At 43.6% G+C, this 22,375-nt stretch overlaps 1 protein-coding gene across 1 annotated transcript in view; it reads right to left on the bottom strand.

Moving 5' to 3' along the window:
* Positions 1–22,375, bottom strand: part of LOC109901619 (inactive tyrosine-protein kinase transmembrane receptor ROR1) — a 232,349-nt gene that overhangs the window by 3,415 nt on the left and 206,559 nt on the right. Inside the window, exons 5-9 of the mRNA XM_031838035.1 lie at positions 10,695–10,822; positions 8,899–9,035; positions 4,764–4,944; positions 3,934–4,179; positions 3,066–3,277 (exon numbers count right to left, since the gene is read on the bottom strand). Coding sequence (XP_031693895.1) covers positions 3,066–3,277; positions 3,934–4,179; positions 4,764–4,944; positions 8,899–9,035; positions 10,695–10,822 — 904 coding nt within the window. The remainder of the gene's footprint in view (positions 1–3,065; positions 3,278–3,933; positions 4,180–4,763; positions 4,945–8,898; positions 9,036–10,694; positions 10,823–22,375) is intronic.

The following is a 22,375-nucleotide window of genomic DNA, read 5'->3' as shown; positions in this document are numbered from 1 at the left end:
TCCACGTGTAAAATGCATTGGACTTGAATCAATGTAAACTGTTGTTTTGATAGTTGTTTTGAGGGGGAAATTTCAACCACAGGATTATATCATCATGGAAACAAATTTCAGCATAAAATATGTTTAATTCACAGGAGGTTGGTGGCAACTTAATGTGGTAATGACTGGGCCGGAATGAGTGGTTTCCATGTGTTTGATGCCATTCCATTTTCTCTGTTCCAGCCATTATTATGAGCCATCCTTCCCTCAGCAGCCTCCACTGGTTGAATTTGTACCTTTAAAACAATGTCAGATCTTCAACTTATTTCCACTATCAGAAAAAATACAATAGTCTGGGCAGCACCTCCTACTGGAGAGTTGATCTGTCTACAGCACCTCCTACTGGAGAGTTGACCTGTCTACAGCACCTCCTACTGGAGAGTTGATCTGTCTACAGCACCTCCTACTGGAGAGTTGATCTAGCTACAGCACTTCCTACTAGAGAGTTGATCTAGCTACAGCACCTCCTACTAGAGAGTTGATCTAGCTACAGCACCTCCTACTAGAGAGTTGATCTAGCTACAGCACCTCCTACTAGAGAGTTGATCTAGCTACAGCACCTCCTACTAGAGAGTTGATCTAGCAACAGCACCTCCTACTAGAGAGTTGATCTAGCTACAGCACCTCCTACTAGAGAGTTGATCTAGCTACAGCACCTCCTACTAGAGAGTTGATCTAGCTATATCACCTCCTACTAGAGAGTTGATCTAGCTACAGCACCTCCTACTAGAGAGTTGATCTAGCTACAGCACCTCCTACTAGAGAGTTAATCTAGCTACAGCACCTCCTACTAGAGAGTTGATCTAGCTACAGCACCTCATACTAGAGAGTTTATCTAGCTACAGCACCTCCTACTAGAGAGTTGATCTAGCTACAGCACCTCCTACTAGAGTTGATCTAGCTACAGCACCTCCTACTAGAGAGTTGATCTAGCTACAGCACCTCCTACTAGAGAGTTGATCTAGCTACAGCTACCCTTCAGTCTCCCATCCAGGGTTTTAACCAAGCCCAGCCTGCTTAACTATGATGTTTATCGATGACTATTACCAATGTGCTATAGTGAGAATGATTGTTGAGATAGTGCCACTTAAAGACAAAATAGATTCACTGTTGCTATCGAAGTCATTCCAAAGAGAAGGGTTGACAGAGCAGATGAAATGTGACCATACTTTATCACTCATGTATCATCAATGAGACTATTTAGGCCTATATAGCATTTTCAATGTCATCAACAGCTATTGTTTCAATTCAACACAGAAACACAACAAAGAATAGACAATACAACAGGCCTTGGGTTTCAAGCTGAGGTTCATTTCAAATGGAATGATATTTTGGGATATTGAATTGTGTTTGGTTGTCAGCACAACCGAATATTAGCATTTTAAAGATATTTATCTTCTTTGCCACTGACTTAGTCTGGCTTTAATTTCAGTTTGTCTTAGAATTCAGGAAACTGTCAATCCCACCTCCCTCAAACAAAAAAGTATGGAGCGAACTCCAAAACGACTCACCTTGTACATGTAGAGCAAGCCTGCCATCGCACATTGGGAATCGGGGTTGTGGTCAATTACATTTCAATTCCAGTTCATTCAGAAAGTAAACCAAATTCCAATTCCAAATTTTCCTGGCTGAAAAGCATTGAAGAGAATTGGAATTTCAGTGTACTTGCTGAATTGACTTGACATTAAATGGAATGATCATTTTCAATCATTAGTGAAATGCACTACAGTAAAGAGGACTTCAATGAGTTGGTTTGAAGTGTTAAATGACCGCTTAACATCGATCATTTGAGTGAACTTTGTGACTTGTGATTATAATTGGACATTTTATCAGTTAAACCTGAAAGGCACCAAGGTTAAATACACTGAATACAATACAATAAACCAAAAATTATTGACACCGACCAATCCAACAAGGGGGTATGAAAGATTCCAGGAACTGCCAGATGAAAAATGAAATTCCTGACAGAGGCCAGTTAAGGGGGGGGTTAGGGGATGGGAGGGGAGGACTGTTTGGGGGAGTGGTTAGCAATGGAATGGTGGTGGGGGATGTGACTGTTATCAAAGGGCAACAGATGTTTTTGGTTTGGGTTTCTCCCTCCCTCCCCGGGGCCAGACCAGGCTCATCCTCGCCTCGCAGCACACCGGGCCAGGCTGTGCTGGGCGGGGCCAATGCTGTCATGAACAACAAACCCTAGGTGACCTGGAGCAAGGCCCGGTGGATAGTGGTGACATTGAGGAGGATAGGAGTGGTGGGGCAGATGTATTTAGGGATGACATAAAGACTCAGACAGTAGACACTGTGTTGTTAGTGGTTTTAGTTTTTTTACAGAAGGATACACTCTTCTAGATTCCCACAGGTCAATCTAAATCAGAGATGGCAGGGACTTTGACGGGGACCACAACACTGGCCTGTCTGACAGAGCCAGTCCCCTACAGCTGTAGCTTTGATTGGCTATAACATCAGGGAGTAGACCTTTGTCTCACATTATAACACAGCCTGGATAACCTTCTAAACAGGGTGGGATAGAGATATATCAGAGATAACATTATAAGAATGCAGTGTTGACTGTAATATGATCTGCAGGAGAATATGAATGAACTTATAGGCAAAATACTCATACTGTTGTCACACATTACAAAGAGCTCCAATGAGACAGAGAAAGAAGAGAGAGAAAGTGTGTGAGAGAGAGAGAGAGAGAGAGAGAGAGAGAGAGAGAGACAGATACAGACAGACAGACAGACAGAAAGAGAGAGAGAGAGGGAGACAGAGAGAAACAGAGAGAGAGAGAGGGAGAAGTTTCTGTACAGCACTTTGAGATATCAGCTGATGTACGAAGGGCTATATAAATAAATTTGATTTGATTTGATTTGAGACAGAGAGAGAGAGTGGGAGAGAGAGAGTGAGAGAGTGAGAGAAAGAGAGAGAGAACAAAAGAGAGAGAGAACAAAAGAGAGAGAGAGAGATAGAACAAAAGAGAGAGAGCGAAAGAGAGGGGACCCTAGCTACAGAGGGGGGACTTATACCTTGGGTTTGTAGTTGGTGAGCATGGACATCTCAACGTTCTGTCCCCTGACAGGTTTGGGCTGTCTGGGGGCTGGGGGGCGAGAAGCCTTCTGGTTGTTACGACACAAACAGATGAAGAAGAAAAGGAGGGCGATGGACAGAGGGATGGCTATGCTCGGGACCAGGATGTACAGAATCTCCATGTTACTGCCCCCACGCTTCTCCTTATAATCTGGATGGGACACAGGCAATCCAAACACTGTAAATACACTGTCAATTACCAACATAATGAACTCAGGTAGTACTGTCACTTATTGTTAAACAGACCATAACATAACGCATAACAACTACTGTGTCTATTTGATAGGTCGCAGCACTGACTCCCAATAATAACTTAGTGTTTATGAAGCTTTATAACCCAGCCTGGCACACTGCTAACACCCTCTCTCACTATAGAAAGTGGGGTCATTAGTGCTATATAAACCCTTAAACCCCCTCTATATCTCACCACAGATCGGGTGTTATTAGTGCTTATAAACCCTTAAACCCCCCTATATCTCACCACAGATAGGGTGTCATTAGTGCTATATAAACCCTTAAACCCCCTCTATATCACCACAGATAGGGTGTTATTAGTGCTATATACACTCTTAAACCCCCTCTATATCACCACAGATAGGGTGTTATTAGTGCTTATAAACCCTTAAACCCCCCTATATCTCACCACAGATAGGGTGTTATTAGTGCTTATAAACCCTTAAACACCCCTCTATATCACCACAGATAGGGTGTTATTAGTGCTATATAAACTCTTAAACCCCCTCTATATCACCACAGATAGGGTGTCATTAGTGCTATATAAACTCTTAAACCCCCTCTATATCTCACCACAAACAGGGATGTCACATAGTTCCAAGCGGACCCCCTCGTCCAGCGTGAAACACCATGGTCCCTCCTGCTTGTTGCCGGGGTTACGGCAGTAGGAGTGTCCTCCGCTGAGCTCGGGGTATTGTACCGCCAGGTAGGTGTGACTGTGAGGGTACTGGGAGTTCCAGGGCTGGCACTGACGACCTGACTTGGTCTTACTGACCGTCCCGCGGAAGTCTGAACCACTGCTGTTGAAACACCTGTGGTCTGGTCAAAGGGAGAAGAACATGAGAACATTGTTAGACAATTGGAATGTATAAATGAGAGCGTTTTTACTTTATTGTTGATGGGCTTCACTGTGATATGCAGATCCATGTTAACATGAAAGTATACAGGTCTGCTTTTGTTAATGACAGAACCTCTCCAATAGAAAACGTTGAGGTAGACAGTAAAAATAAGTCAAAAGTATCTTCCTCTAGTTGATGGTGTGTGCTATGAAGATGTGTAATAGTCTGTCTGTGTATATAGTATATCATTCCATATCCATCCGAATAATGCAAACTATTAATTTGATAGAATATGAATGTATTCAACTGAAATGTGTCTTCCACATTTAACCCAACCCCTCTGAATCAGAGAAGTACGGGGGGGTTTTCTTAATCGATATCCACGTCTTCAGCGGCTGGGAGCAAAACAACAGATTTTTCCCTTGTCAGCTCAGGGATTCGATCCAGCAACCTTTCGGTTACTGGCCCAACGCTCTAACCACCTGCCGCCCAACCCAAAGTCTATCTGCAATATTAAAGCTGATCTACCAAAATAAATCAATAAAACTCAAATATAATTCTTACTCTTGTTGAAGGGCTCGACCATGGGGATCCCTATCCTCATGCAGTTGGCAGCCTCTGGGCTGGTGTGTCCCGCCAGGTCCTCACAGTTAGGTAGTTTTAGTCTCTTCAGGATGATGGGGTTGGAACGGGCGATGATGTACTCGGTCTTACACAGGTCATTCTCTAGGATCTCACACTCGTCCTTACACAGAGAGGACAGGAGGAGAGGATAGACTTGAGGGTCAAACAAATAATAAAAGCAACATAACATTCTAATAAGAGGACAGCAATGGAAATAAGTCCCAGACTGTATTGTGTGTTGTTCTCCATGATTTAACAATGGAAATAAGTCCCAGACTGTATTGTGTGTTGTTCTCCATGATTTAACAATGGAAATAAGTCCCAGACTGTATTGTGTGTTAACCTCCATGATTTAACAATGGAAATAAGTCCCAGACTGTATTGTGTGTTATCCTCCATGATTTAACAATGTAAATAAGTCCCAGACTGTATTGTGTGTTATCCTCCATGATTTAACAATGGAAATAAGTCCCAGACTGTATTGTGTGTTGTTCTCCATGATTTAACAATGGAAATAAGTCCCAGACTGTATTGTGTGTTATCCTCCATGATTTAACAATGGAAATAAGTCCCAGACTGTATTGTGTGTTGTTCTCCATGATTTAACAATGGAAATAAGTCCCAGACTGTATTGTGTGTTATCCTCCATGATTTAACAATGTAAATAAGTCCCAGACTGTATTGTGTGTTATCCTCCATGATTTAACAATGGAAATAAGTCCCAGACTGTATTGTGTGTTGTTCTCCATGATTTAACAATTGAAATAACTCCCAGACTGTATTGTGTGTTATCCTCCATGATTTAACAATGGAAATAAGTCCCAGACTGTATTGTGTGTTATCCTCCATGATTTAACAATGGAAATAAGTCCCAGACTGTATTGTGTGTTATCCTCCATGATTTAACAATGGAAATAAGTCCCAGACTGTATTGTGTGTTATCCTCCATGATTTAACAATGGAAATAAGTCCCAGACTGTATTGTGTGTTGTTCTCCATGATTTAACAATGGAAATAAGTCCCAGACTGTATTGTGTGTCATCCTCCATGATTTAACAATGGAAATAAGTCCCAGACTGTATTGTGTGTTAACCTCCATGATTTAACAATGGAAATAAGTCCCAGACTGTATTGTGTGTTGTTCTCCATGATTTAACAATGGAAATATGTCCCAGACTGTATTGTGTGTTATCCTCCATGATTTAACAATGGAAATAAGTCCCAGACTGTATTGTGTGTTATCCTCCATGATTTAACAATGGAAATAAGTCCCAGACTGTATTGTGTGTTATCCTCCATGATTTAACAATGGAAATAAGTCCCAGACTGTATTGTGTGTCATCCTCCATGATTTAACAACTGAAATAAGTCCCAGACTGTATTGTGTGTTATCCTCCATGATTTAACAATGGAAATAAGTCCCAGACTGTATTGTGTGTTGTTCTCCATGATTTAACAATGGAAATAAGTCCCAGACTGTATTGTGTGTTGTTCTCCATGATTTAACAATGGAAATAAGTCCCAGACTGTATTGTGTGTTATCCTCCATGATTTAACAATAGAAATAAGTCCCAGACTGTATTGTGTGTTGTTCTCCATGATTTAACAATGGAAATAAGTCCCAGACTGTATTGTGTGTTGTTCTCCATGATTTAACAATGGAAATAAGTCCCAGACTGTATTGTGTGTTGTTCTCCATGATTTAACAATGGAAATAAGTCCCAGACTGTATTGTGTGTTAACCTCCATGATTTAACAATGGAAATAAGTCCCAGACTGTATTGTGTGTTATCCTCCATGATTTAACAATGTAAATAAGTCCCAGACTGTATTGTGTGTTATCCTCCATGATTTAACAATGGAAATAAGTCCCAGACTGTATTGTGTGTTGTTCTCCATGATTTAACAATGGAAATAAGTCCCAGACTGTATTGTGTGTTATCCTCCATGATTTAACAATGGAAATAAGTCCCAGACTGTATTGTGTGTTGTTCTCCATGATTTAACAATGGAAATAAGTCCCAGACTGTATTGTGTGTTATCCTCCATGATTTAACAATGTAAATAAGTCCCAGACTGTATTGTGTGTTATCCTCCATGATTTAACAATGGAAATAAGTCCCAGACTGTATTGTGTGTTGTTCTCCATGATTTAACAATTGAAATAACTCCCAGACTGTATTGTGTGTTATCCTCCATGATTTAACAATGGAAATAAGTCCCAGACTGTATTGTGTGTTATCCTCCATGATTTAACAATGGAAATAAGTCCCAGACTGTATTGTGTGTTATCCTCCATGATTTAACAATGGAAATAAGTCCCAGACTGTATTGTGTGTTATCCTCCATGATTTAACAATGGAAATAAGTCCCAGACTGTATTGTGTGTTGTTCTCCATGATTTAACAATGGAAATAAGTCCCAGACTGTATTGTGTGTCATCCTCCATGATTTAACAATGGAAATAAGTCCCAGACTGTATTGTGTGTTAACCTCCATGATTTAACAATGGAAATAAGTCCCAGACTGTATTGTGTGTTGTTCTCCATGATTTAACAATGGAAATATGTCCCAGACTGTATTGTGTGTTATCCTCCATGATTTAACAATGGAAATAAGTCCCAGACTGTATTGTGTGTTATCCTCCATGATTTAACAATGGAAATAAGTCCCAGACTGTATTGTGTGTTATCCTCCATGATTTAACAATGGAAATAAGTCCCAGACTGTATTGTGTGTCATCCTCCATGATTTAACAACTGAAATAAGTCCCAGACTGTATTGTGTGTTATCCTCCATGATTTAACAATGGAAATAAGTCCCAGACTGTATTGTGTGTTATCCTCCATGATTTAACAATGGAAATAAGTCCCAGACTGTATTGTGTGTTCTCCTCCATGATTTAACAATGGAAATAAATCCCAGACTTTATTGTCTGTTATCCTTTATGACTTAACAACTGAAATAAGTCCCAGACTGTATTGTGTGTTATCCTCCATGATTCTAATAAGTCCCAGACTGTATTGTGTGTTATCCTCCATGATTCTAATAAGTCCCAGACTGTATTGTGTGTTATCCTCCATGATTCTAATACGTCCCAGACTGTATTGTGTGTTATCCTCCATGATTCTAATAAGTCCCAGACTGTATTGTGTGTTATCCTCCATGATTTAACAATGTAAATAAGTCCCAGACTGTATTGTGTGTTATCCTCCATGATTTAACAATGTAAATAAGTCCCAGACTGTATTGTGTGTTATCCTCCATGATTTAACAATGTAAATAAGTCCCAGACTGTATTGTGTGTTATCCTTCATGATTTAACAATGTAAATAAGTCCCAGACTGTATTGTGTGTTATCCTCCATGATTTAACAATGGAAATAAGTCCCAGACTGTATTGTGTGTTGTTCTCCATGATTTAACAATGGAAATAAGTCCCAGACTGTATTGTGTGTTATCCTCCATGATTTAACAATAGAAATAAGTCCCAGACTGTATTGTGTGTTGTTCTCCATGATTTAACAATGGAAATAAGTCCCAGACTGTATTGTGTGTTATCCTCCATGATTTAACAATGGAAATAAGTCCCAGACTGTATTGTGTGTTATCCTCCATGATTTAACAATGGAAATAAGTCCCAGACTGTATTGTGTGTTGTTCTCCATGATTTAACAATGGAAATAAGTCCCAGACTGTATTGTGTGTTCTCCTCCATGATTTTACTCATGTGCATGTGTCTTTTTCAAGGTTTATGTGTGCTGTTTTTTAAAATGGACGAATGAATAAACTTAACTAAAACTAAAAAACACGTTAGCCTACCCCAGAAGGCGACAACTACTATTAAACTAGGTAGGGCCATTTCACACCAAATCGATTGACGAGCAAGCCTGAACAGATCTAGCTTTAACTGTCACCAGTGTGACAATTAAAAATGGCTCCCTATTCGCTAAATAGTGCACTACTTTGACCAGGAACAATAAGGAATAGGGTCCCATTTCAGCCACAGTCAGTGTTTAATGCTACAAGACTAGAAGGTGTAGTTATAGTCGTAGTTGTGAAGCATGTCATCCTACCTTACACAGGTCCCTGGGCTTGTCTGTCCCAGAGCTGCGGTCACATGTAGGGAAGGCAAAGTGGCACAGAGACGGGATGGCGAACAGGGAGCAGCGGTCCGACAGGTGGTTGGATGTTCCGATCATGGTGAAGGCGGCTGGGTGGGAAAAGTGGGAATGTGAATATGTGTATCAGATCATGTGTGTTCCATACTGTGTAGATCATGTGTGTTCCATACTGTGTAGATCATGTGTGTTCCATACTGTGTAGGTCATGTGTGTTCCATACTGTGTGTTCCATACTGTGTAGATCATGTGTGTTCCATACTGTGTAGGTCATGTGTGTTCCATACTGTGTGTTCCATACTGTGTAGATCATGTGTGTTCCATACTGTGTAGGTCATGTGTGTTCCATACTGTGTAGGTCAGGTGTGTTCCATACTGTGTGTTCCATACTGTGTAGGCCATGTGTGTTCCATACTGTGTGTTCAATACTGTGTAGGTCATGTGTGTTCCATACTGTGTAGGTCATGTGTGTGTTCCATACTGTGTATATAATGTGTGTTCCATACTGTGTAGGTCATGTGTGTTCCATACTGTGTAGGTCATGTGTGCTCCATACTGTGTAGGTCATGTGTGTTCCATACTGTGTAGGTCATGTATGTTCCATACTGTGTGTTCCATACTGTGTGTTCCATATTGTCTAGGTCATGTGTGTTCCATACTGTGTCGGTCATGTGTGTTCCATACTGTGTGTTCCATATTGTGTAGGTCATGTGTGTTCCATACTGTGTAGGTCATGTGTGTTCCATACTGTGTGTTCCATACTGTGTATATCATGTGTGTTCCATACTGTGTAGGTCATGTGTTTTCCATATTGTGTAGGTCATGTGTTTTCCATATTGTGTAGGTCATGTGTGTTCCATACTGTGTGTTCCATACTGTGTAGGTCATGTGTGTTCCATACTGTGTGTTCCATACTGTGTGTTCAATACTGTGTAGGTCATGTGTGTTCCATACTGTGTAGGTCATGTGTGTTCCATACTGTGTTTTCCATACTGTGTGTTCCATACTGTGTAGATCATGTGTGTTCCATACTGTGTAGAGCATGTGTGTTCCATACTGTGTAGGTCATGTGTGTTCCATACTGTGTAGGTCATATGTGTTCCATACTGTGTGTTCCATACTGTGTGTTCCATACTGTGTAGGTCATGTGTGTTCCATACTGTGTTCCATACTGTGACTTTATCATCCTGAAATCCCTCTCACCCCTCTACCAGATATCCTCTCATCCCTCTACCAGATATAATAACAAGTAATGACAAGCTACAGACTCAACCAGGGTCGATGGGACCTAGCGCACACACACAAGTCTGGATTGAAAGTGTCTGGTTAGATTTACACAGACTACCAAATCTGGAGCATGACCCTTATCCCTGTACTCCATGTCTGATTCAAATCAAAACTCAGGGATTGAAGGGAAGCACAAAACACGCACACACACGCACGCACGCACGCACGCACGCACACACACACACACACACACACACACACACACACACACACACACACACACACACACACACACACACACACACACAGACAGGCACACACACACACACATACACACACACACACACACACGCACACACATACACACACACATACACACAGACAGGCACACACACGCACGCACACACACACACACACACACACACACACACACACACACACACACACACACACACACACACACACACACACACACACACACACACACACACACACACATACACACAGACAGGCAGGCAGCATACCTGTGATCTGGGTCTCGATCTCACCCTGCATCTGCAGAGAGTCAACGAAGATGCTGCGGTTTCCTATGAAGCGAGAACAGGCCACTCCCCTGTACGGTTGGCAGAACCCCTCCTCATCAAAATCATCACTGACAATATAGGTGGAGAGGGAGAGAGAGAGAGAGAGAGAGAGAGAGAGAGAGAGAGAGAGAGAGAGAGAGAGTATACATTATAGTTATAATTATGACCACTAGAGGGCACCACACAATACACTATAACAGGGATGTGGCAGAAACACTCTCTCCTCTCTCTCTCTCTCTCATTGTACTTCTCTTCATAGTGGAACAGAGAGTAGATTTCAGTCCTGTTCTAACATCTATCTAAGTTTCCAGTGTGCCAACTGAGAGAGCATAATGTCCTTCCCAGAGTAGTGATTTTATTTTATTTTATTGTGATCTCTTTTAGTCCTCATTTGGACTAATCTTCCAAGAGTCCATAAACATTAAAATACAATTTATAATACGATCACATTTTCACATATAACACACTGTTACAAACAGACATAATCCACTGACATGTTGACCAGATTGGTTCTTCATCTACCATAGTCCAGCACAACTTTCCTATGTATTATATTTAAATGGTTTTCAAGTGTTATTTTAATTTCTATATTGAAAGGTTTCTGGTTTACTCAGATAAATGATTCCATTTCTTTATTGCTCTAAATCAAAATGTTATTTTGCCTATTTCTCTTTTCTGTCTGGATAACACATAAATGGTGGACAATCTATTCCTAGTTCAACTGTCAACTGTATACAGAGTTAAAGAGTTAATGTCGGCCGTTGTTTATGGGAGAAGGATGTCTTCCTGGACTTTATAATGAAATACACGAGGAGCAGGGGCTTGGGAAATAAGCATGTGTGTGTGTGCGTGTGTGTGTGTACTGTTTAACTATACTTGAGAGTATACACAAGAGTAGAACACCAACAAACATTTGACCAACTGAGGACATTTTGTTAGTCCCCACAAGGTTACATGCTATTTCTAGGGGGTTTATGTTTAAGGTTAGAATTAGTGTTAGGGTTAGAATTAGGTTTAGTGTTAGGGTAAGGAGCTAGGGTTAGTTTCAGGGTTAGGAGCTAGGGTTAGGTTTAAGGTTAGGTTTTTGGGTTAAAATTAGGGTTAAGGTTAGGGTATGAGTTGGGGTTAGGGGTTAGGGAAAATAGGATTTTGAATGGGACTGAACTTTCACAGATAAACTCACACACGATTCACACGACTCAAGCGACACATGACTCACACGACTCACATGCCACATGACTCACACGACACACACAACTCACACCCCTTACAAGACTCACACGACTCAGAGACGTCTTCTCACTACGAGCTTATTCATGTGACTGAAGCCATGCCAGATGAAACCATATAAGTGCATAAGACATCATGAGGCACACACATAACTATTATCATATTGTCACAATAAGCACCCTCTTCTTCATCCTGCTTCAAAACCACATGAACTACCCTGGAACATTATGGCTGAGTGAGGCAGATGACCTGGAACATTATGGCTGAGTGGGGCAGATGACCTGGAACATTATGGCTGAGTGGGGCAGATGACCTGGAACATTATGGCTGAGTGGGGCAGATGACCTGGAACATTATGGCTGAGTGGGGCAGATGACCTGGAATATTATGGCTGAGTGGGGCAGATGACCTTGAACATTATGGCTGAGTGGGGCAGATGACCTGGAACAATATGGCTGAGTGGGGCAGATGACCTGGAACATTATGGCTGAGTGGGACAGATGACCTGGAACATTATGGCTGAGTGGGGCAGATTGCCTGGAACATTATGGCTGAGTGGGGCAGATGACCTGGAACATTATGGCTGAGTGAGGCAGATGACCTGGAACATTATGGCTGAGTGGGGCAGATGACCTGGAACATTATGGCTGAGTGGAGCAGATGCCCTGGAACATTATGGCTGAGTGGGACAGATGACCTGGAACATTATGGCTGAGTGGGACAGATGACCTGGAACATTATGGCTGAGTGGGGCAGATGCCATGGAACATTATGGCTGAGTGGGGCAGATGCCATGGAACATTATGGCTGAGTGGGACAGATGCCCTGGAACATTATGGCTGAGTGAGGTAGATACCATGAAACATTATGGCTGAGTGAGGTAGATACCATGGAACATTATGGCTGAGTGAGGTAGATACCATGAAACATTATGGCTGAGTGAGGTAGATACCATGAAACATTATGGCTGAGTGAAGTAGATACCATGGAACATTATGGCTGAGTGGGGCAGATGACCTGGAACATTATGGCTGAGTGAGGTAGATACCATGAAACATTATGGCTGAGTGGGGCAGATGACCTGGAACATTATGACTGAGTGGGGCAGATGACCTGGAACATTATGGCTGAGTGGGGCAGATGACCTGGAACATTATGGCTGAGTGAGGTAGATACCATGGAACATTATGGCTGAGTGGGGCAGATGACCTGGAACATTATGGCTGAGTGAGGTAGATACCATGAAACATTATGGCTGAGTGGGACAGATGCCATGAAACATTATGGCTGAGTGGAGCAGATGCCCTGGAACATTATGGCTGAGTGAGGTAGATACCATGGAACACTATGGCTGAGTGAGGTAGATACCATGGAACACTATGGCTGAGTGAGGTAGATACCATGGAACACTATGGCTGAGTGGGACAGATGCCATGGAACATTATGGCTGAGTGGGGCAGATGCCATGGAACATTATCGCTGAGTGGAGCAGATGCCCTGGAACATTATGGCTGAGTGGGGCAGATGCCATGGAACATTATGGCTGAGTGAGGTAGATACCATGAAACATTATGGCTGTGTGGGGCAGATGCCATGGAACATTATGGCTGAGTGAGGTAGATACCATGGAACATTATGGCTGAGTGAGGTAGATACCATGGAACATTATGGCTGAGTGGAGCAGATGCCCTGGAGAGGACTCATGTTACTCCAGGGGTACATACACCCTCGAACACACACACACACACACACGCGCGCGAGCACGCACACAGACACACAGACAAACACACATATACACACACACTAACAGAGAACATCTAAGGGTAACCCTATCGGTGTCTGGGTTGGGGGTTGGGGGCTGAGTGCTGCGGGCTGTGAGTCAGGGGTCAAAGGGGTCATTAACTCTGAGGAGAGCATTAAGCCTCAGAGGCCAAGATCACCTCTCTACACTGACTTTTAACCCCTAACCCCACCACATCCCCCCTGACTGCTGCAGAATGGGATTTCCAGACAGACGTACACACATGCAATGACGCAGGCATACACACACACACACACACACACACACACACACACACACACACACACACACACACACACACACACACACACACACACACACACACACACACACACACACACACACACACACACACACACACACACACACACACAAACACAGGGCTCTGGTCTACATACTAGAGGTTCCAAGATTCCATAGGAAATACAATAACATTAAATGTATATGCTTAAAACCCTTTCCTGCAGTCAAATGACCAAAGCGCCCTCTATAGTGGCCTCATGGGTGGAATATTACTCAAATTATTCATACTTTTCAACAATTATTAATTTTGTTATGCTGAAAATCCGTTGTTTCTTTGTCAAACAGTATTGTTATATTTCAGTCTTTTGTGATGTATATAAAGTGTAATATTGGGATACAAACTCAAAATGTAATACATTTCATCTCTATATATGACATGGTACAGGTGTCCCCTTTTTTTTAAGCCTAAACCCATAACCATGTGTGTGAGGTGTATACTACCAAGAAACACTCTGTGTGACCCTGATTTACCCCACTGCAGTAAAAGGTAACTGGATTTTTGGCAGATTTTAAAAAAAACATGTTTTATTAATTATGAAATAATGAAAAATATTCCACCCTTTGGTCATTTGACTGCCGGAAAAGGCTATACTGATAATCACAGGATGTTTGACTGACTGGGCTACCACACACACACACACACACACACACACACACACACACACACACACAGACACACACACACACACACACACGCACACGCACACGCACACGCACACGCACACACACACAACACACACACACACACACACACACACACATATAATATTTTGGCAGAGAGTGGAGAGTCTGGAGTGGTGTGTTGTGTGTCACAGGGAACGGGACAGCACTGAGATGGCTAAATGACAAGGAATAGTACACAACAATGCTACCTCCAAGTCCCGGTCCGCATCATGAGCCAGCAGCAAGTTACAACCCTGGTCTGTCCAAAAGACCTGCACAGACCAACATCCCTTGCCCAGCAACTCTGTCCCAGAAGGCTTTAGGTTAAAAAGCCATGTCCAGATCAGTCAAACAAAAACGTATTTAAAAAAAAAAAGTAGGTCCTAAGTCCACTAACCACCATCCGCCACAAAGCCTGTTCTCTGGAGGTGGTTCCTGTCTGTGTGTGCATGGTGAGAGGCTGAGGGCGTCACATGCTGGGAGGCCACAAGGCCCAGTGAGTGTGGTTGCTATTTGGATAAACAGTGTGGATGTTCAGGCCTTTATGTTCCACACTAACAACACACTGTGAAGGGGGAATGTCTGTAGTAACAGTTTATAAAGGCTAATTACAGGAAAGACTTCTCCTTTAAACTGACTGTGAGCAGCAACCGACTGTGTTTGCCTAGGCTAAGCTTACATCTTGGGTCCTGGAGAGAGAGAGAGAGAGAGGAGAGGAGAGAGAGATAGAGAGAGGGGGGAGAGGAGAGAGAGAGAGAGGGGGGGGAGAAGGAGAGGGAGAGGAGAGAAGAGAAGAGAAGAGGAGAGAGAGAGAGAAAGAGAGAGAGAGAGAGGTAGTTATAACTACAGGCTAGAAACCCTGAAGTCTACCGCACACATCAACACACACTCGACTCGACAAAAACACACAAAACAAGACATGAACACACACATGAACACACATAACTCGACACGAACACACAAACGAACACACACAACTTGACACGAACACACACAACTTGACATGAACACAGACATGAACACACACACAACACGACATGAACACACACATGAACACACACAACTCAACATGAACACACACATGAACACACACAACTCGACATGAACACACACACACACAACACGACATGAACACACACAACACAACACAACACAACATGAACACACACATGAACACACACAACACAACATGAACACACACATGCATAGAAACACACAGAAACAAAAGCAAACATTGCTTCACACGCATATGTTCTATGTTGTGCTTACACAGCCACACACCCACCCACCCACCCACCCACCTACACACACACACACACACACACACACCGTCTACTGGTCCTGTTGGCTTTAAACAGGTCTGGCCGTGTAAAGCCATAAAACAGTGACAGGAGGCTGTTTTACCGTTGGACCACTGGTGTGTGTGTATGTGTGTGTGTGTGTGTGTGTTTGTCTCTGTCTGTCTGTGTGTGTGTGTGTGTGTGTGTGTGTGTGTGTGTGTGTGTGTGTGTGTGTGTGTGTGTGTGTGTGTGTGTGTATGTGTTTGTCTCTGTCTGTGTGTGTGTGTGTGTGTGTGTGTGTGTTTATGTGTGTGTGTGTGAGCCTGCCTGCCCTTCATTCCCAGTCATCCCTGGGGGAGAGACACCAGAGAACATTAGGAAGATGGATCTCCCTGAAATCCAATCTGTTTTTACTATAAAGGTAAGACATCAGCCACACTGCTGCTAAAGCCTTGACCTCAGAGACAGGAGAGGGCTGAGGGGGCAGAGACAGGAGAGGGCCGAGGGGGCAGAGACAGGAGAGGGCCGAGGGGGCAGAGACAGGAGAGGACAGGAGAGGGCCGAGGGGGCAGAGACAGGAGAGGGCCGTGGGGGCAGAGAAAGGACAGGGCCGAGGGGGCAGAGAAAGGAGAGGGTCGAGGGGGCAGAGACAGGAGAGGGCCGAGGGGGCAGAGACAGGAGAGGGCCGAGGGGACAGAGACAGGAGAGGACAGGAGAGGGCCGAGGGGGCAGAGACAGGAGAGGGCCGAGGGGGCAGAGACAGGACAGGGCCGAGGGGGCAGAGACAGGAGAGGGCCGAGGGGGCAGAGACAGGAGAGGACAGGAGAGGGCCGAGGGGGCAGAGACAGGAGAGGGCCGAGGGGGCAGAGACAGGAGAGGGCCGAGGGGGCAGAGACAGGACAGGGCCGAGGGGGCAGAGAAAGGAGAGGGCCGAGGGGGCAGAGACAGGAGAGGGCCGAGGGGGCAGAGACAGGACAGGGCCGAGGGGGCAGAGATTGTGGGCTCTGACTAATGACAAACGTACAGTCATCTAAGTCAACTCCATCTGTGTGTTAGCTCATCCTATTCAAGGCCATTCTCTGTTTTCTTTTCTGGAAAAACTACATCTAAAGGAGGAAAGTCGATAAAGGTGTGTGAAGACATGAGGTATGATGTTTCAGACCACATTTTCGACTCACAAAAGAGTCAAAGACTTTACTGGTTGTACTGGTCAGTGAATCAGTCCACCTAGAATAAAATAAACTTCTGGTTTGACTGCTGCGGAGTTGTATTTTATCATTCTATTGGAATCTGTAAATGCACATGCAGCCTTGTAAATGCTTTCCACAGCCCCTAAAACACAGGGAGTCCTGAGCCTATGGAGATGTCAATGTTATGTTGCACGCTCAACACAGAGGAGCAAGGCTAATGGATTTGGTTCTCCAAAGCTAACGGAGGCAACTCAGCGCCTCTGGAGGCCAATAAACATCCCTCAAATTCCCCAAAACCTCCTTCCCTCTCTTCCTCTCTATCCTGTAGATCCAACCATTCCCTCTCTTCTTCTCTCTTCTGTAGTTTCCTGGCATTCCTTACACTGAGGAATCCTCTTCCTAGCAGGCTTGTCAATAAGACCGTCAGAGATTTGGGAGCAGACCGGATTGAATGTGGGATATGAACCCTAAACTAGGCTTCTCTACATTCTATATACAGTATCTAACCCTGGTTGTGATGACCGTACTGAGGCGCTGACATGATTCCCTCTTAGTGAGCATTAGACTCATGCAGTAATAGGATGGGACACAGGGACCTTGTGGGAACACAAAGGCAGGGCATCAAAACTGAAACTCTATTTACCGGCAGACATATCGGCTGTTTGCATATTGTCTTTGGTGTTAATCTTCCCAATCCATTTATTGGACACTTACAATGAGTGTACAAAACATTAGGAACACCTACTCTTTCCATGACATAGACCAGGCGTACTCAAGTACAATATGAGAAGGTCTGGTCACACACATTTCCTAGGTGGCAAGAGTCCAGACAGATAATGACATTTATCAGCATAGAAACAAACCCCCAACCAAACTGTTCACACCCCTCTTGTTGGCAGAGAGAACTTTTTGCTGTTTTAAAGCAAATCTCCTGCTAATCTACGCATTCTTTCATGTCTTATGTGTGTTCATATGACACCAGGGTCCGAAGCCTGAGTAAAGAAACAATATATACACAGTAACAGTCAAAATTTTGGACACACCTACTCATTCCAGGGTTTTTCTTTATTTTTACTATTTTCTACATTGTAGAATAATAGTGAAGACATCAAAACTACAAAATACCACATACGGAATCATGTAGTAACCAAAAAAGTGTTTAACAAATCAAAATATATTTGACATTTGAGATTCTTCAAGTAGCCACCATTTGCCTTGATGACAGCTTTGCACACTATTGGCATTCTCTCAACCAACTTCATGAGGTAGTCACCTGGAATGCATTTCAATTAACAGGTGTGCCTTGTTAAAAGTTCATTTGTGGATTTTCTTTCCTTCTTCCTTGAGCCAATCAGTTGTTTTGTGACAAGGTAGGGGAGGTATACAGAAGATATACAGCCCTATTTGGTAAAATACCAAGTCCATATTATGGAAAGAACAGCTCAAACAAGCAAAGAGAAACGACAGTCCATCATTACTTTAAGACATGAAGGTCAGTCAATACGGAACATTTCAAGAACTTTTAAAGTTTCTTCAAGTGCAGTTGCAAAACCCATCAAGCGCTATGATGAAACTGGCTCTCATGAGGACAGCCACAGGAAAGGAAGACCCACAGTTACCTCTGCTGCACAGGATACGTTCATTAGAGTTAACTGCAACTCAGATTGCAGCCCAAATAAATGCTTCACAGAGTTAAAGTAAGAGACACATCTCAACATGAACTGTTCAGAGGAGACTGAGTGAATCAGGCCTTCTTGGTCAAATTGCTGCAAAGAAACTACTACTAAAGGTCACCAATAAAAAGAAGAGACTTGCTTTGGTCAAGTAACACGAGCAATGCACATTAGACCAGTGGAAATCTGTCCTTTGGTCTGATTAGTCCAAATGAAACATGGGGGAAGAGGTGTGATGGTATAGGGTGCTTTGCTGGTGACACTGTCTGGGATTTAGAATTCAAGGAACACTTAATCAGCACACACACACACACACACACACACACACACACACACACACACACACACACACACACACACACACACACACACACACACACACACACACACACACACACACACACACACACACACACACACACACACACACACACACACACACGCACACGCACACAGAGGAGAGGAGATGGACGGCTGAGGCCTGGTTCTATCTTGATGCTTCTGATGGTGTTGACAGACAAGGATATGAGCTGTCACCACTGTTTACTCACAGGTGTTTACGTCTGGTTTGGAGACGTCTCTGCCTTGTTAGTGGAGGATCTGTTTCTCTCTATCCACAGGAAGTCTTCTAGAGGAGGATCCTCTCTAAGCCTCTCTTATTTTCTCTTTTCTTCTGCTCCTCTGCTCTCCTCTCCTTTCCAAACCTCTGCTCTGCTCTCCTCTCCTCTCATCTCCTCTCCAAACGTCTCATCTCATCTCCAAACCTCTGCTCTGCTCTCCTCTCCAAACCTCTCCTCTCATCTACTCTCCAAACCTCTCATCTCATCTTCAAATCTCACCTATCATCTACTCTCCAAACCTCTCCTCTCATCTACTCTCCAAACCTCTGCTCTGCTCTCCTCTCATCTCCAAACCTCTCCTCTCATCTACTCTCCAAACCTCTCCTCTCATTTACTCTCCAAACCTCTCATCTCATCTTCAAATCTCTCCTATCATCTACTCTCCAAACCTCTCCTCTCATCTACTCTCCAAACCTCTCCTTTGTAAACCTTCCCAAACCTCTCTTCTCCAAACCTCTCCTCTCCAAACCTTTCCTCTCTCTGAACCTCTCCTCTACTCTCATCTCCAAACCTCTCCTCTACTCTCCTCTACAAACCTCTACAAGTATCTCCAAGCCTCTCAAAGCCCCAAGTGAAAGAACCACTGAGCGAGAGAGAGAGAAAGGACAGTCGAGACGACTCTTCTCGAGTGATTGGGTTTCCAACTCAAAACAAAGCTTTTAAGGTTTGAGAAGAAGATCGAGACACAGAAAAACAGCTCTGTTTATCATTATCGTCCACTTTGAGATTGTGTGCATTCCTCTTATCTTCATGCAATATGTTTTTATGTCCAGTCTTTTATTTTTCGGTGCAATAAACAATAAAAAAAAACATTGCATGTGTACAGCTACTATGTTGTTGTGAGCCGGTCACATTAAACAAGATAAGCCAGAGAGACGTGAGTGTCAAACCCCATGAAGACATCTGAACTGCATGTGTGGGTGCCTGGGTAATGATACCTCAGTGACAATGGAAACAAAATGGCCACCAGCGGCTGGGGTCGGCCGGGTCTGTGGGTCCCAGTGGCCCGTGACCACATAGAGAACGGATAGAGAACAGGGCCACTGAGGGACTTCATTAGAACACAATGGAGAAAGGACCCCTCATGAGTCCTCATGTTACCCTGAGTGGAACAATACAGGCCTCTGTCACAGAGCAGGGGAGCAGGGGACAGAGAGAGAAAAGGACTTAGTGCTGCTATTCTCTCAGAGAGAAAAGGAGTGAGAGGATAGGGACAGAAAATAGATGCCAGTGGAAGTGATGGACATGTCCATCAACATTACAGTAGTCATCACAGCTGGTATGGGGATAGTATTATGCCCATCAGATCAGGTAAGACTAGTGCTTCCTCATTCCTCCCCTTCTCAGTCCTCAGGGACAGGAAAGGATTAGGATGTGGAGAGAGACAGAGACCCACCCCAATCCCATCACTCTTCACTGTGACCTCTGACCTAGTGACATCACATCCCGGTTGGAGGAATCAGCAAGGAACAAGATGCAGATCTGTAACAGAATCCGCCAACCTGGAATTCTTTAGCTGAGATTTTAGAAAATAAAACAATGTTGGGGAAAGTTTTGAGATAGTCAGAGGGGAAGTCAAAAGAGCTCCATCCACAAATCCTGGTCGTGTTTACAGACGCTCAGCTCACTGATTTACTAAACACAAGGAGCTGAGGGTCAGACTGGTAGGAGTCCATTACAACTCAGAGAGAGAGGGAGGAAGGGAGAGAGGAAGAGAGTGAGAGAGTGTGTGTGTGAGAGAGAGAGAAACGGAGAGAGAGAGAAAGAGAGAGGAAAAAGAGAGGTACTTCAAGAAAACAGTTGTTTTTTTTGTCTCCACTGACCCGTTATGTATACAGATCCCTCAAAAACAAACAGAGCTGGCAGAGAGAAGCAGGGAGGATGTAAGATAGATAAATATGAGAGAGTGGAAGAAAAGGAGGGCGGGCTGGAAAAGACTCCCTCCAGACGGTGTGGTAGACTAGAGCGCTAGCCTCTAAACAAACACCGTTGTTAGGGCTCATCATGAAGGGCCCTAGGTCTGCCAGGCCAAACCAACCGCCTGCTTCTCCTTCCAACCCACTCTCCCTGTCCTTTAGCTAGGAACCAAAACATCACATAGAAACTGTTGTGGAATAATAACAGGAAAAGTAGGAACAATTATAAACAAGAAGAGGAAGAAAGGAATCGCTGAGAGCAACCAAGGTACTGTAAGAATGACAGCTACTCAACTGGTTGATTTACACCCCAATGTGTAGTAGATCACAGATCACAGACAAAGACGTGTACATACAGGAACATGAGAACACATGTTTGGCTCGACAAGGTGGTGAAGCAGGTACTTAGAGAACAAGAAGACGCATGTTAAACATGAAGCAGGACTTCTTTGGGTAGAGGAGTTCATCCTTAACAAGAGCCATTAGCAGTCACTCACTCAAGGCATAGATCACAGGGAAGGAAAACACTGTCGCACCGTATCAGCCTTGGAGCGGTCCGTCTGTATAAATCATCCCCTTTCTACCAAATTGTCTATCGGAGAAAGAGAAAGGCCTTTTCTGGGGTCTAAGAGAATAACTGTCTTTCATGGACAGAAACAGTTGTGTCTGGGTCCTGCAGTAGAACTTTTACCTTAAGGTTTGTCTATGAGGGAGAAAGAAAGGTTTGCTAAATGAGCAGAATATTAACCGTGGTCATTAAAAGAGAAGACAGAAACCTAAAAATAGTCCAAGAGTAAAGGGTGTCCATGCAGGGTTGTAGAAGCAGCGTTACTCAGACACAGACACAGGAGGAGGCTTGTAGGGCTGAGGCTGCTGCTCCAACAGAGTCCAGAGGATTCAGTGGTGATCACCCAATAAAAGTGAATTTATAGGCCACCCGTCCTC

This window comes from Oncorhynchus kisutch, linkage group LG13 (genome assembly GCF_002021735.2).
Source record: "Oncorhynchus kisutch isolate 150728-3 linkage group LG13, Okis_V2, whole genome shotgun sequence".
Classification (NCBI taxonomy): domain Eukaryota; kingdom Metazoa; phylum Chordata; class Actinopteri; order Salmoniformes; family Salmonidae; genus Oncorhynchus; species Oncorhynchus kisutch.
This window is presented reverse-complemented; position numbering and strand designations above follow the sequence as displayed.